The 17,063-nt window shown below is 52.6% G+C and overlaps 1 protein-coding gene and 1 pseudogene across 1 annotated transcript; one reads left to right on the forward strand and one right to left on the reverse strand.

Moving 5' to 3' along the window:
- Nucleotides 1-1,801: 1,801 nt before the first annotated feature.
- On the forward strand, nt 1,802-6,066 carry LOC120706293 (LRR receptor-like serine/threonine-protein kinase RPK2). Its single transcript, XM_039990907.1, has 2 exons — nt 1,802-4,916; nt 5,548-6,066. Exon 1 carries the CDS (start codon nt 1,898-1,900, stop codon nt 4,811-4,813), a length of 2,916 nt encoding a protein of 971 aa, XP_039846841.1. The 5' UTR covers nt 1,802-1,897; the 3' UTR covers nt 4,814-4,916; nt 5,548-6,066.
- On the reverse strand, nt 5,146-8,635 carry LOC120706294 (annotated as a pseudogene).
- Between the last annotated feature and the right edge of the window lie 8,428 nt (nt 8,636-17,063).

Below are 17,063 nucleotides of genomic sequence, written 5' to 3' on the forward strand. Positions count from 1 at the left end.
AGGCTCGCGCCCGCGCTTGCGCCTGCGGGACATGTGGCGCCTCCGGACTCCGCCCCGGCAGTTTGTTGGTTCCACGCGCGTGGGAGGTCCGGACGGACGCGGGGAGGTCGCGGACCTCTATGGGGTCCAGGCCCTCGGCCGCTGGCGCGGAGCTTCCCCTCCTCAGGGACACGTGGCGTCACCGGACCCGTCCCAGAGCGGGGTGCGGGTCCGGGGCCGTTGGCCCGGTGAGGTAAGAGCCTGATCCATGGGGCCCGGCTGCTCCGCCTCTTATGGCGTAGTTACGGATGACTACGCGAGTCCTGACTTGCTGCAGTAGGAGTATGTGTCCCTGCTACACGGTACCGACACGTGGACACAGACAGCTCAAGCCTCGATGCACGTATACTCACTACGCATGTATGTACAAGACTGGAGATTGACGAAGATCATGATTGACGCATTGTTGTCGACACGAATTATCATCTAGAATCAAAATTTTAAGTAACCGTAACTAAGCATCGTGTGGTGAGTTAGAGAGTCGCACTTGGGTAAAAAGAATCTAACTGACTGAGTTACGCTAGGTTCACGCTTCCACTTTTCCAACTGCAGTATACTACTATTTCCGTTTCAAATTGTAGTTCGTTTGATTTTTTTATTGTAAATTTGACCACTTGTCTTATTCAAAAAATTTGTGCAAGTATTGTCAACTTTAAATTATTCTTGAAAATTTTGTATTGATAAAACAATCCACAACAAAAGAAGTAATATTTTACATAAATTTTAAATAAGAAGAGTGATTAAATTTAGAATAAAAAATGTCAAACGACTTACAATTTGAAACGAAGCGAGTACGTATCTTTTTTTTTCTCTCCTTTTCCCAACTTTTCGCTAACTACACCCCTGCTTTTGCCCTGAAATCGGTTATAGTAGACTTGAAAAAAAAAGTAGAGGTGGATTCCTTGCGCGACGAGGCGGAACGAGTGTCACCTGACCATCAGGATTCCTGGACTAAAATTGTTTACTCCGGATGAACACTGTTTATCATGGCGGAGCAGCGAATGGGAATGGACGAGGGAAGGATGGGCCGACGGGGTATTGCCGTGGCCGAGAGCGCGGTGCAGCAGCCGTGTCCGTGTTGACTGGCCCTCCGTCCCATGGAAGCGACAACGGTCGGGTCAGGTCACGGGCTCCTGGCCGCAGATTCCCAAAGCCTACCGACTCCCACGGTCCCACCCCATCGGCCGTCTTGGCTGCTCTTGACAGCCCCCTCCCCTGTCCTATCCCTGAAATCAGCGGTATAAAACTCTTCTTTTCTACCAGTATAAAACATGATCTTGTCACCGAAATCATGGCGGCTTTTGCTGACACTCCTTTGAAGATCTTGTCTCAACTCTCAAGTCTCAACCTTTCCATTCCTTTGCTTACGGGATGTGTCGACTCGTAGACGAGCTTACGGTGCCGAATGCAAAGCTTTCGCCAGGTCATTTCAATTTTGGATGAATAATTACTTGGAATCACACTATCTTTCGTGCTCACGTGCCAAAACTAGGACATGTCTAAGCTACTTTAAGAAAAAAAATCACTGGCGGTCAAGGCCAAGGTTGTGTTTGCATCATTTTAGGATGCCGAGGGTTTGTACCTGGACAAATTTTAACCTGAAGGTTAGATTTTGTTTTTGAAATAGATGCATTTTTTTAAAAGATTAAATAGATGCATTTTTAAACGGGCCGGTACTAAACCATGGTCCACGGTCAAAAAGGACGAACTGAACACACAAAAGAAATTAAAAAAAGGAGAGAGATTTTCAAATCCACGGCACGGCACGGCACGCTTGCCTTCACCGTCTTCTCTCCATCCACTCCACTCCTCACCCCGCTGCTACCGCCGCCGCCGCCGCCGCCGCCCGGCCGCCGCCATGGCGGCCCCACCCCCACCCTTCCTCCTCCTGCTGCTGCTGTTGCTCGTAGTCCAACAAATCACGCTCGCCTCCTCTTCGGCCGCCGACCTCGCCGCCCTCCTCGCGCTCAAGGCCGCCGTCGCGCACGATCCCGGCGGCGCCCTCTCCGCGTGGTCTGCCGCCTCCGCCGCCGGCTACTGCCGCTGGCGCGGCGTCACCTGCCACCCTTCCTCCCTCGCGGTCGCGGCCATCGACCTCCCCGCCGCCTCCCTCTCGGGCGCGCTGCCCGCCGCCCTGCCCCTGCCCCCGCGCCTCCGCCGCCTCGACCTCGCCGCCAACAACTTCTCGGGCCCCGTCCCCGACGCCTTCCTCGCGTCCACCACGCTCCGCTACCTCGACCTAAGCTTCAACAGCCTCTCGGCCGCCCTCGAAATCCCGCCTCCTCCCGCCAACTCCTCGTCGCCCCCCTGCGCCGCGCTCACCCACCTCCGCCTCGCCGGCAACTTCCTCGTCGGCCAAATCCCCGCAGAGATCGCGCAATGCCGCTCCCTCCGCGTCCTCGACCTCTCCCGCAACGTCCTGGAGGGCGCCATCCCGCGGGAGCTCGGCCGCCTCGGCGCGCTCCGCGTTCTGGACGTCTCACGCAACAGCCTCACCGACAGGATCCCCGGGGAGCTTGCCAACTGCCAGGAGCTCGCAGTGCTTGTGCTCACCAACCTCACGGCGTCGCCTGGGGAGCAGCCGGAGTTCAATGCCTTCGTTGGGGGGATGCCGCCTGAAGTGCTGACAATTCCTGCGCTGGAGGTTCTCTGGGCGCCAAGAGCCAACCTTGATGGCCAGTTGCCATTGTCCAGGAATGGTACCTGCCATCTCCGTGCAGTGAACCTGGGGCAGAACTACGTTGCTGGTACCATGCCTGCTTGGCTCGGAGAGTGTCAGGACTTGACATTTCTTGATCTGAGCTTTAACAGATTGGAGGGCTCAATGCCGGCAGAATTGGCAATTGGGTGTCTGACTTACCTCAATGTCAGTGGAAATTCTCTATCAGGTCCACTTCTTTCATCCACCGAGAGACAATGCCCAAGCCGTTTGATTGGTGACGATATCGTAATGCAGTACTACAATGAATTGGTTGGTAATGTGCTGATTGGAAACCCTTTTGGTTCTGAGTTGGGGAGCATTGCTAATGTTGCTCTCCATGACTTCAGCAACAATGGCTTTGGTGGGGTGTTGCCATCTATTACCGTCAGTCTAGATAGAAACTACTCTTACGGTTTGTGGCTTAATGGCAATATGTTCAACACCACTCTTTCTGTCAGATTTTTTGGATTCTGCAAGGTTGCAACAGGTGTTGCCATCAATTTGAGTAGTAATCAGTTATCAGGAAGTCTTGACATGCTCTCAAGCTGTATCTCTATTCACAATTTTGATGCTGGTTATAATAACTTCAGTGGGTCAATACCTGCAGATGTAGTTGGTCTGCATCTTCTGAGGAGCTTGGTCTTGAGGGGTAACAATTTGACAGGTCAGATTCCAGAGCAGTTTGGTGATTTGGCTGCTCTTGAGGTTCTGGATTTATCAAGGAATTCCCTAACAGGCAGCATACCATTGCATTTAACTGATGCTTCACGCCTTCAAGTATTGAGGCTTGACCACAATAGGCTCTCAGGAAGCATCCCTCCCAGTTTCAGTGAACTAGCTCAACTCACAGTTCTTGATGTCTCATTCAACAACCTATCAGGCGACATTCCTAATCTTAGGCACCCTGCTGATTGCGGTTTCTTCATCGGCAATCCCCTACTGCACCAATGTTTGGGAACAAATGCATCTCTACCACCAACTGAAGCAATCAGTTCCTCAAAAGGGGTTAAAAAATGGGGAGGCAAATTTAAGTCTCTTATGGTGATTTTAGTTGCAGCTTCAACTGCTGTAGTATCTTTTCTTCTTGTGATCCTTCTCTTCTTTGTGTGTGAAAGAAGGAAACAGGCAAAGATTTCAAACTTGAGGACAAAAGTGGTTGTGACTTTCACAGATGCACCTCCTGAGCTTACTTACGAAAACCTTATCCGAGCAACAGGAAATTTCAGCATCCAGAACTTGATTGGATCAGGTGGCTTTGGTGCCACCTATAAGGCTGAATTGGTTCCTGGTTTTCTTGTAGCAGTGAAGATGCTAGCCATGGGGCGTTTCCAAGGTCTCCAGCAGTTTGATGCAGAAATCAGAACCCTTGGAAGAATCCAGCATAGAAATCTTGTTACACTTATTGGGTACCATCTCGGAGAATCAGATACTTTCCTCATCTACAACTATCTCTCTGGTGGGAACCTCGAGACCTTCATACATGAAATGGGGAGCAGAAATGTGTCCTGGACTGAGGTTCACAAGATAGCCATGGATGTTGCGCAAGCACTGGCTTTCCTTCACTTCTCCTGCACGCCCCGGATAATTCATCGAGACATCAAACCGAGCAACATCCTCCTTGATGAGGACCTTAATGCATACTTGTCAGATTTTGGCTTGGCGAGACTGATTGAAGTTACACAAACGCATGCCACCACAGATGTTGCCGGTACCTTTGGGTATGTCGCACCAGAGTACGCAACCACCTGCAGAGTCTCTGACAAGGCTGATGTTTACAGTTTTGGAGTTGTTCTCCTGGAGTTGATGTCAGGCAAGAGGTCTTTGGATCCCTCGTTCTCACAGTTTGGCGATGGCTTTACGATTGTATCGTGGGGACGGATGCTGATGCATGAAGACAATACCAGCGAATTCTTCTCTCGAGGACTACTGGATGCAGCACGAAAGGATAGATTAACTGAAATGCTAAAGATTGCTTTATCATGCACTTCAGATTCTGTAGCTGTTCGGCCATCAATGAGGCAGGTTGCAGCAAAGCTTAAGCAATTGGAAAATGACCGAGGAGCAGTAAGCTGAAGCAATTAGGGAATGACTGATTAACAGTAAGCAGTACGATGGTGGATCTTCGTACTATCATCCAGTTATCTGTGTGTCACCAAATTTTTGTGCCATTGATGAGGTGAGATTTTGAACTCTCTCGTACACATTCTTTCGTGCTGAACCATTATTATATTTCTCCCAGACTCATATTCTCAAGATATATTTAAGGAAGATTTTCAAATGACTACAAACTTATATCACTCCATATGCTTATGGAAGATTAAATGACTATGAATTGATAGCACTTCACATGCATATTGTCTACAGGCGACTGAACATCCAGTTCAAATATATAGTTGGCTATCAACTGATAATACTAGAGTAGCATTGCTATCAAAATACTGATTGTGTCCAAATAGCTGGAATATGCAGTACACTTTGAGTGAGAGCCGATAGCCTGAATATATAGTCGCTATTAAAGGTCTGGTTGTTGACTACATTACTATGCATTCTGATGTTTTTTAGCTTAAATAGCAGCTGTTCCCAAAAAAAAAGCTTAAATAGCAGCTAACTACATTACTATGCATTCATATGTTTTTAGCTTAAATAGCATCTAAATATCAGATAACAGAACTGTCGACTGCTCTAAGCAAACACATCGGTCGCAACTACAAAAGTTGATACTATTTGTGCCCACACAGTGTTCTGCTGCTAATCTGAAGTCATTTGAATGATTAAATCCTGACGTTTTCATACTTCCAAACGTGCAGATTCCTCCAAGATGGTGTGCTAATATCAGCATGAAAACAACTCGTTCCTGAGAACTGCTTACTCAATGATCTCAACAATGCATCCCCAGTTGGAAGCCCAAGCTCCTAGCTGGTCTGTTTCAGTTACTGCGGCTGCTGACATAGAATTGGAGATCTGAAGTTTCTTTTAGGGATTAAGCAGGAACACAGCAAAGAGCAGGTTGTTGGCAAAATGCGTCCCCTGGAGAGCGTGAGCACAGGGAGCTCACGCATTTTGCACTTGTTTATGAAGACGGTACGGAATTTCACCTGGACATCCTTAGTACATAGAGTGCCACATTTGCGCCGCCGAAATTAAGGCCATGTTTGGTTGGTAGCCTAGCATTACAGTGGACACTTCTTCAGGGAATTGGAGCTTTAGCAAATCTGTTTCTTTCTTCTTCTTTTTTGAAGTACTGGTATTCCTGGTAATGCATTGGTACAGCAAATCCAGTGAAGCAAAATCCACATCTTTAAATTCAAATCTCCTTCTCGCGCCAATAGCTACTGCTTATTCACACCTGTGGCCTGCGCGTCGATCCTGACCCTGTACTTGTACCGCTTGGCGACGTACACGAAGACGAGCTGGTTGATGGTGCTGAGCACGGCGAGCAGCCAGTAGAGGTAGTCGAACCTGCCGACGTTGATGTTCTGCGCCAGCCACGACGGCCGGCCGGCGCCGTCGTCCCTGGTCGCGGCGTCGACGGCGGTGTTGAGCGCCGAGGCCAGGAAGCACCCGAGGCCGCCGGCGACAGCGGCGTACGCAGAGGCGACGCTGCGCATGGCGTCGGGCGCCTCTTGGTAGAGGAACTCGAGGAGCGCGACGAGGCAGAACACCTCGGCGACGCCGATGAGGCAGTACTAGATGAGCAGCCAGTAGGCGCTGAGGTCCGGCATCGGCGAGAGGAAGAGGCCGAGGTAGCCGTGGCGGACGGCGTAGCCGCGGCGGTAGCGCTCGAAGAGCCCCGCCCAGGCGACGGAGAGGACGGAGAAGAAGAGCCCCAGGCCGACGCGCTGGAGCTGGGAGGCGCCGTGCGGGTGGCCCGTGAGGCGGCGCGCCAGCGGCGCGAAGGTGTGGTAGTAGAGCGCGAGGATGAGGAAGATGGCCAGGCAGGGGAACACCGGCATGCACGTCACCGGGAGGTGCAGCGCCGCCACGCGGGTGTTGAGCGTGTACGCCTGCTGCACCGACAGGGTGAGGAACTCGGTGAGCACCACGCTGAGCATCACCGTGCACGCCGGCACCGGCAGCAGCCGCAGCAGGATCTTCACCTCCTCCACCTGCGTCACCGTGCAGAGCCGCCACGGGTCGGGCTCGCCGGCGGCGAGGACGTCGCCCTCCAGCTGCAGCGCCGCCTTGTCGAGCCACCTGAAGTCGTCGGTGTGGTCGATCTTGGCGCTGCCCCGGATGGCGGACTTGGCGCCGGCGACCTCGTAGAGGCCGACGAAGCCGCCGCTGTCGAAGGCGGCGTTCCGCTTCCGGAAGGCGGCGACGAGCACCCGCGCCACCCGCGTCAGCGGGCTGCCCCCCGGCACGCGGTGGCGGTACAGTGGCGTGCCCGCGAAGAAGAGCGCGTTGGAGGCGCCCATGGCGAGCGCCAGCGCGCCGAACGCGGCGGCCCAGCCGCGGTGCATCTGGATGTACACGACCGCCGTGAAGGCGGCGACGGCGCCGAGCGTGACGGCGAGGTAGAAGAGGTTGAAGAAGCGGTCGAGGCGGCGCTTGTACCCGGGGCTCCGCTCGTCGAACTGGTCGGCGCCGAAAGAGGAGACGCAGGGCCGGATCCCGGCGGCGCCGAGCGCCGTGACGTAGAGTGCCGCCTGGAGGTAGGCCATCTGCCAGGGCGCGGCGGGCGCGCAGGCGCCCAGCAGCATGGCGAGCTCGTCGCAGCCCTGCTGGGAGGGCGCGAGCGCCGGCACGCTGGCGCTGACGGTGAGCGCGACGAGGCCGAGCAGGTACATGGTGGTGAAGATGGCGATGGTCCAGTAGCGGCCGAGGTAGGCGTCGGCGAGGAAGCCGCCCAGCACGGAGGAGGCCTGGGAGATGCCGAGGAAGTTGTTGACGGCGTTGGCGGAGGTGGTGAAGGGGCGGTGCATGACCTTGAACATGAAGACCACCATGTTGACGGAGAGGCCGAAGTAGGCCATGCGCTCCGCCATCTCGTTGCCGAAGATGAAGAAGGCGGCCACCCACCCGCCGGTCCGCGACAGGTCCGCGATCGGCTCGCCGCGGAGGTTGACCGGCGTCGTGCCGGCCGCGGAGGGCGGCGGCAGCTCGTACCCGCCGCCCAGGGGCGTCCTGGCGCCGCCGGAGAAGCGGCGCTCGTCGCTCTCGAGGAAGTGCGCGCCCAGCTTCTTGCGGTGCGGCGACGACAGCACCTCCGGCGACTTGATCTCCTTGGCCGCCGCCGCTACCTGTGGCGGCGCTTCCAGCTCCATCGCGGACGCCGGAGCCATCCGAGAGTCCTGGTCGATCAGCCTCGCGGGACCAATCGCGCGGCGGCGGCTTCACCGGGAGCTGAAGCAGCCAAGCGGAGCATGGGCACTTGGTGGTGGCAGTCCTGGCGGCAGGGACGCGCGCGCATTTAATAGCGGAGCTCGGCGCCACGGCTGAGCTGCCTCATCCGCAGCGGCCAGCAGCGAGTTAATGGCGGCATTAAGCGCGACAGGGACCAAGCGGGGCGGACGACGCCGACGACGGCGGGGAACGGGGGACCACCCCCTCAGTCCTCCTCGCTGGCCGCTGCACGCTGCAGTAACTAAAATATCTCAGGCTCCATGAACAGCGGAGCCTGGAGAGAGGCCGTACAGGTGAACAGGCGAGTGAATTTTCCAGAGCAGAGCAGCGCAGCAGGGTAGGCTGGGCCGGCGGATCTCTGGAACTTGTTTCCCAACTGGAGAAGAAGACAAGCCAGCACACCTGACGGCGCGGCGCGACCTGGATCGGAGGTGGTTGAACGCGCCGGATGGGCAGCGCGGCGCCCAGACCGGCCGGCCGCCCGGAGCAGTGCGCGTGCTCCAACCACCGAGACGGCAGCCGCAAAAGGCAGGCGGCCCGGAGGGGGCGGCCGCGCGAGTGGACAGGGGTGGGTGGGTGGCCGGTCACGAGCAGCGTGGAGTGGCGGACGGGGTGATCGAGCGCTGAACAACTGATCGTTCGGCACGTCCTAACGGGCTGAGCCGCCGCCGCCGCCGCCGAATCGGTTGCCCCGCCACGTACGGCGAGGCCACGGCCACCCCACGGTCGCGATCGCATGATCTCGATGGCTGGTGATGACCGCAAGGTCGTCGCAAACACCACAAGTGCCAAAACGCTAGGACTAGGCTAGGAGAAAGGAGCCGCCACTCCACCGCACTTGCCAACACCTGTAAATGCAGAAGCGAGTGGTGGCGAGTGAGTAGCTTGCGGAGTGTAAAGCTCCACTAGTAGTTCGATCGGTAGTGGGAGCTGGGACTTGGAGCGTAGCTTACCTTGTTTTTTTTAGATTGAACCTTGTTTTTTTTATATGGATAAAAGCTTATCTTGGTTAGTGGCTTTGCAGGTTTCAACTAGGGGATTCAGTCATCGTCCAGGCCCAAGGATGACGACGATCACACGTCCATTGCTTGCCACTGGAACCACTGTTTTAATTTCTAGAAGCAGATACTAGCAGTAGCAGCACAGGCCTGTACCGGGTCGCAAGACGGATCGGATCGGCCGTGGGATCGGGCGGTCTCCGATCGCGGCGGCCAGGTTAATGAACGGGTGCAGGGGACAGCACAGTGACCTGCCGGCCTGCGCGTCCGTGCTGCAGTGCCAGAGCCTTAGTAGTAGAGCCGGAGAGGCTCCCAGCGCAGCGCGTGTGGCGGTGGCGATTTTCGGGGAGCGATCGATCGACCGGGCGGGTCGGTCACGAGAAGGCCGGGTGGCCATGGTTAACCTTACCGGTGGGAACCGGTCCGGTTTGACCGGTAACCGGTCAAACCGGTCCGGACCGGTTCCGGTTCCGACCGGTTCCCAACCGGTCCAAATTCAAATTTTGAATTTGAATTCAAAAAAATGAAAAATTCTCAAAAAATTCCTAAAAATATTTCAAGGTGTGATGAATCTAATGGTGTCAAATTTTCTCAAAAATTCGTTCATTTAGTATGGTTTGCGAAATTTATAAGTTAAATAAAAAAAACGTGCATACGAAAGTATACAAATACAATGTAAAAGTAGTATAAAAAAGAGTTGGAGGGTTCATTTAGACTAAAATATGTTGTACAAACATTTATTTAGTATACTTTGTGGGCATTTGAATTTAAAAAAAAAAAGAAAAAAATTTGAATTTGACCTGTACCAGTCAAACCGGCCGGTTACCATCCAAACCGGCCGGTATACCGGCCAAACCGGCCGGTATACCGGTCTAACCGACCGGCATACCGATCGGAACCGGTTGAACGGGGAAGTTTGAATTCAAATTTGAATTCCACCGGTTCCGACCGGTAACCGGCCAAACCGGACCGGTATACCGGAACCGGAGGCCGGCGGTTACCGGTCACCGGTCGGATACGTGAACCCTGCGGGTGGCAGGGTGGCATGAATGGTGGATAGGGAGGCAGGGCCAGGGCAGGGGGATGGGCATGGGCATGGGCTTTGTGTTGCGTCGCTGCGAGACGAGACGGCGACCGGCGGGTCGCCCACCTACCAACGGCCCCCTGGTCAGTGGTCAGTTATTTCGGGGACGAGGAGGGACCGAGGGAGACGGCATGGGGGAGGTGGAAAAGAAATGCGTAGCCGGCTGGCCGCTTCGTGCCGGTCGGTCGGGATCCGTCACGCATCCTCCTCGGCCTCGTCCTGCCCGATCGATCACTTTCTCGTTTCCCTCCACGCCAGGGCTCCGTCTCTGTCCGACAGTGCGCCACTGCAGTCTGCACCGGGCTCGCGTGCCGGACAGAACTCAGCTGATCGTTGGTCATCCAGGAATATTGTTTTGGCTGACAGTTCGCATGAACATCACCATCATGGTGGGCACGTTTGTAACTAGTACTGTTTTTTTTTGCACCATGATACAACGTGGTATACCGTATAGATGCACCCAAGAAGCCCAGAACTCAGATGCGTGCCCCAGCCCGCAGGTGCATGAACACTTTGTTGGCGGTTAAAATTGGCAAATACCGTAGTCGACCGGTTAGACCGATTTGAGTCTGTGTAATCCGAGTCGAGTTAGATCTGTAATTTAGAGTATTTTAAATCTGATTTGAAAAAGGTATGTCCTTCCCGGCTTATAAATATAAACACTATGGCCGATTGAGGGTTTCTAACAACAATCGAACCAAATACAATCTCTTTTATCTTTTTCTCAAACTCTAGCTTTTCCAACCTCTTTGCTGTTCTTTTTGCATCTCTACGACATTCAAGGACATCTTGGGTGGTCTGCCGATCTCAAGACAACCCTAGATCTTCGAGTTCTAACGATCCCTTTCGAACTTGAGGTTCTAGGCCCCTTTCGAACTTGAGGTTCTAGGTCTTCACGGGTTCTCTGCGTCCAACCGGTCTGACCGGGCACCGTCTGAAGCTCGCTGGTGAAGATTGTCTGCGGTCTGTGCGTTCTAGCGCTCGTGTACATGTGTTGATCAGATCAGCGCCAACACACTCCCCCTGGTTCTTTTCGGAGTATAGGTGCGTGAAAGTTTATAAACTGCCAGACTTTTGTGAATCATAAAATTTTATATTTTGCCTTCTCTTTTTTTTTTGAGACAAAGGCAGGAGTTTTGACGCTCAAATAAGAAGAAAAAAATTATGTGAAAGAAAGCTAGCCGATGGGATGCCAAACAGGGCATCCGAGGCTAACCAACCCACACGACATGCCTGAGCACAACACAAATATTTAGCATTCTCGACTATGTTTTTTTAAGAACTCATTCCCGGCTATGTAATCTTCACAAATTCTCCCATCACTACTACTTCGAAGGACTGATCTTGCAGCTCCGTCATTTTTATTATTATTATACGATTCCGATGTTGAGGAAGAGATGCTGCAATACCTATTCAATGGTTACTAAAACAAATGGAAGTACAAATTTAGGACCTGCAGACTTCAGCTACTGATTTTGCCAACGAAGCCCATGAATGGGCTGCTCCGGACCTTCAGCTCAATTTGCGGTTTTTTCTTTTTTATATTTTTTAAAAATTAAAATTTCAAAAAATATAAGTCCGTTTTGAAATATTTCAAAAATACCCCCCGGTCGCCCCCCATAGGGCGACATGCCTTAAGTGTAATTTTTTTCAAATTCGCAATGAGGTCCCTGGAAAAAAAAAGCCCTGTCGCCCCCCCAACGGGCGACAGGGGCCTGTCGCCCACCCCTGGGGCGACATGGGCCCTTTTAGCCCTCTGCTGGGCACGGACATGGCCCTCGGAGTAGGTGAGAACATCCGGAGACCTCACCTGTCGCTCAGGACGCGCAAGGGGTTGCGGTGTCTGCTGCTGAGAGATCCCAAGTGGTGCACCTCCTAGCTGTGAATACCCCAAGACATCGGGGTCACCTTGCGCGGCAGGCTCTTCTGGACTCAAGCTGTCGAAGTCGTCTAAGGTGAAGGTCTCGTTATCTGGTCCAAAGGAGGAAGAAGAAGGTCCGGTGCCCCCATGGGGGTAGAATTCTACGCAAAAAATGTGGATGTTAGCGTACGCTCGTATATTTTGTCATGACATGTAGAAACCGAAATACGAAACATAAACTAACCTGTGTAGGCCGGTATCTGTGGCCCCGGTACCATCCCTGGATACGGTCCGCCAACTGGTGCTGTCCCTCTAAACATTCCAGTATGGCCGAACGCAGTAGCTGGATCGTATCCTGTATGTGATATTAGTAAATATGTAGGAACACTTGATCTAATTTTAAAGAGATATGTACGTTACCTGCACTTGGGAAGAACTGCGACGTCGGCCCGTGCATGGTCGACGGACACGGAAACGACGACGAGGCCTGAGACGACCCGTGGCTGTCTTCGTACTGCACACGGCTTCCGAAGTTGTGCACTACCTGACGCAACTGATCACGCTGCCTCGACCATGCCTCTGTCTGCTCAAACTGGGTCATTGGGGATCCGGCACGTACCCTCGTCAAGTAAGTCGAGCAGTCCGTCTCCATCATGTTGCAAAGCCAAAGCTGCATCAATTCAGTAAAGGTACAGTTACAAACACATGAATTATCTTATGAATATGATTATATATATATGCAAATATGATCAAGAGACTCACCGCGCCAGCTAGTGCCTCCACGTGGTGCCGGCCATAGCCATCCTGAGGCCTCGCCTGGTGTGGCTGCGGGTGAGTGTCAACAAAAACCAGACGAGCCCGAGTCCGGAGTAAGTACCAGGTGAGGTAAGCCCTAAAGGATCTGTCTGTGTGTGGTCCTGTTGGATGGACCAAGAGCTCGTCTGCCTGTTCCCATTGGTCCACCCACGGCTGGATCTTGGTGAGCCAATCATCAGAGCACGACAAGCCACTCCTTGACAACCTACAAAGTGGACCACGAAGAATCGTTAGATTCGACACGAATGTATGAGCCAAGTTCATTCATAATTACCTGTGGTCCTGGCGACTGACACGCTCCAACGCTGTGGGCACCGGAAACTCCTGGCGCTGCCCAAACTGTCTCCTGACTCTCCAGGGGCAATATGCCTCAACCGCGATGTCATAAACCAGGACGGCGGAAGTAAGCCACAGGCTCGCATTCGCGGAGCAGTGCGAAGACAGGCCTGCTGGTGCATGGGTAGCCACAGCCTCTGGGCTGTAAGGCTCCCAGACAACGTCCTCGGGCGTCAGCATGTCGAGCTCTGAAACAAACTCAGGATATGCGCGTCTAACCTGCGCATGCGCCCAGGACCTCTGCATTCGGAATAAGTAACATTAAAAGTGCGCTAATGCATCATGTAACAATGAATAACAAAATTAGATGTATAAGAACGCACCTGATGCCAGATCCAGATAGTTCCCATAGTGGGCCTCTCGTCCTCCTCTTCGCCGTACATGCCCCCGTGGTAAGGCTCGTGGCTGACCAGGGGCCGACCAACGGCTAGCCTCTCGTACGACCAAAGCTGTAGCAGTAGTGGGCACCCTGCCAAGATAGTGTTCCCATGTGTCTTCATGCAGCCGTTGCAGAGTCCACGGTAAGTGGCTGCAAGTACCGCCTCACCCCAGCTGTAGGGCGGTATGTTCTCGTCCCCATCCGCAATCTCCCGTGCATACGGAAGGATAATCCTATCGACCGAGTTGCCATGAGTGTTGTTGAACATGATGTAACCAAACAACCAAAGTAAGTACGCCTCCAGCGATCTGGTCACACTATACTCGTCTGCATCCGCAGCCAACAGGGCAGGCTGCATAAACAATTAAGATTAATGGTTTCAACTGTCAATGGAACATTTGAATTGTAACAATTAAATTTATATATGGAATGAATACGTACTGTAAACTGTAGGAACCAGGTCTTCGAAGGACATGCTACTCGCGGGTGCGGGTTAATCGGACCTGCTTCCTCCACGCGGTCAACCAGGGCAAAACGGGCCTCCAGCTCATCCTTCCACAAGGCCGCCACCACACACGGACCTACAGCCTCCCCGACGATAGGGAGGCCGAGGAGGTAGGCCACATCCTGCAGCGTAGGAGTCATCTCCCCACACGGGAGGTGGAACGTGTGTGTCTCCGGCCTCCATCTGTCAACGAGCGCCGTCAGGAGGGATCGGTCGAGCTGAATAGGCCCAACCTGTAAGGATCGATGGACCAAGAGGGGGGGTGAATTGGGTCTTTTTCAATTTCTAAAACAAAGTAAAGCAACCTTAACCTATGCAATGCTAGTAGGGCACCAATTCACTAACCGGATAACTAAGCTACCTACACAAGCTAAGAGAGATAAGACCAAGTAAAGCCTAGCAAGGTAGAACTAAGTTATGATCTCTAAGTCAAGCACATGAGTAAATTGCATGAAAGAAAATGCTTGAATAAAGAGAGTGAACAAGAGACGACCGGATTTTTTCCCGTGGTATCGATGTGTTGGCACACACCCCTAATCCAAGTTGTGATACTCACAAAGAGTATTGTCACCTCCCAAGTCACCGAGACGAGGGCGCTCACTAAGAGTCTCCGTTCACCATCCCGGCGTGGTGGAGATCAAGCCACGTACAATCTTCTTCTCCGGGCTCCCACAATCCTTGGCAAGCTCCGCGAGAAACACCTCGATCACCAAGATCGCCTAGGTGATGCCAATCACCAAGAGTAACAAGCTAAGGCCTTCACTTGAGCAAGAACCGATCACCAAGAACGGATGCACACTAGCTTCTCTCTACTCAAGTCCTTAATCTTGCTTCTTGATTGATTGAAAGCATAAGTATGTGAATGATGAAGCTCAATGTGGCTCTTGACTATAGTATGAGTGTATGGATGTTGCCTGGTGTCAAGAGTGGGCGAAATGACCCATTGGAGGGGTATATATAGGCAGCTCACACAAATAGTGCCGTTGGAGAAAAACTGCCAGAAAACTGCGTAGCGCCGGTTAATCCGACGTCCCTCCAATAGTCATCGTCGGTTTAACCGGTGAATGTAAACTGCCTCTTCTGAAAACTAGTCGTTACAACTTGGGCAGATTAACCGACGTATCATCGGTTTAACCGGTGAGTGTAGTTGTCCACTGATCAACTGAAAAACCAAGTCTCTGGACAACTGCACCGACGTTAACTCAAACCAATCGTCGGTTTAACCGGTGAGTACAACTTTTGAATTCCTTTGAAAAACCATCTCACTGGTCAATTGCACCGACGTCTTGATTTAAACAGCATCGGTTTAACCGGTGTATAGAACTTGAAACACCCTAGAAAAACCAACTCTGGACTAATGCACCGACGTTAAATTCAAACACGTCGGTTTAACCGGTGTATTGAATTTGTCCAGACTCTGCTGACTTTGTTTAACCGACGTATAGAAAATTGAGAGCGTCGGTTAAACCGGTGTATAGACTTTTTCTGATTTTGTCTTTTCTGATCTGAGTCTTGAATGAATTCCAAATATTTTTGAGATATAGTTTGAGAACCACTTATTTGAACTTCTAGAAACCTGAGTGACCATAGTGTGCATCCATTTTCAAATGACCATGTCCATGCTCAAGTTACTTAGCCTTAACCCCTCTTAATAGTGCGATCACTATAAAACTATAAAACCTATACTAACCTAAGTGTCCTTCTCAACCTTGTGACACTTAGGACTAGAAAGATCCTTAGCCTTGACATAATTGAATTGAGTACCGAGATCGACTTTTTGAATAATGAAATTGAGGGGCCTCTTTTGACATATGACCAAATGAGCGATAATGATCTATTAAGCTGCACAAACTCATTAGCCACAATAATGGTTGTCATTAATCACCGAAACATACCTTGAGGGCCTAGATGCTTACAATCTCCCCCTTTTTGGTGATTGATGACAACACAAACATAAATAACGAGAGAGCGAGAAAGATAAAACAGGATAAACACGAGCAAACTCGAAAGCAGGACCAAAGAGCTCAACGGCTCAAACGAAATCCATAGATATGTCTCAAAGAACGGCATACTCAAGCGACAAATGTACATATCCATGAATTAACACCAAATGTGATACAAAGAATCAAAGTCCTGATAACTACGAGCTCTCTCTAGCTCTACCCTCCCCCTAACTCTGAGGCTCCCCCTACCACCTCTCCCCCTTTGGCATCAAAGCACCAAAAGGCGAGCTACGGGTCGTGCTGTCGTGGTACGGCGAGGAAGCGATCCGGGTCGTCATCGTCGGACGGAGAACTCTCACCCTCGGTGACAGATGGAAGCTGCTGGTCTGGGTCTGAGCTCACTGGGGGAGTAACTGTCGTGGAGGCTCTCGTGCTGGCACTGCCTGGTAGAGGATCCGTAGAAGTCGTAACCGGGTCAGCAGAAGAAGTATCAATATCTGAAGAAGTGACCGCTGAGGCTGCCGGCTGCGTCGACTGTGGAAGCAGGGACTCCTCTACTGCTCCTCCCCCTGAAGGTGCTGCCTAAAGTGAGGAAGGGAGGGCGACCGACTGAACTACTGACGGTGAGTCCTGAAAGAGTGTGGTCGCTGGCAGTGGTGAAAAGAGCGGACGACCGGCAGACCCAAAGAGTGCGGACATCGAGAATGTGGTCTCCGGTGTCGCTGTGGTAGCTGGAGCTGCAGTAGGGGCTGGAGGAGGAGGAGCTGGTGTGACTGCAAGCTGAGGTGCTCCTACACCCTGAAGTCCGGGCTGCTGCTGCTGTGGGGCGAGTCCGGTGTGAGAGTAAAGCTGGGAGATCATCCCGAACATCGCCATCATGCCCTGCTGCATCTGCTGGAACTGAGCGTCTGTCCTCTGTGAAACTCTGTCAATGAGGCCGACAAAACGCTCCTCTATCGCTGCACGCTCTCGGGCTGCCTCTCTCTGAATAGTTGCAATCTGGGCCTCATGGGCTCTCCTGGCCTCCTCCTGAGCAAGTCTGTCCTCCCTCTGCTGAG

The sequence above is a fragment of the Panicum virgatum genome, chromosome 5K (assembly GCF_016808335.1).
Source record: "Panicum virgatum strain AP13 chromosome 5K, P.virgatum_v5, whole genome shotgun sequence".
Classification (NCBI taxonomy): Eukaryota; Viridiplantae; Streptophyta; class Magnoliopsida; order Poales; family Poaceae; genus Panicum; species Panicum virgatum.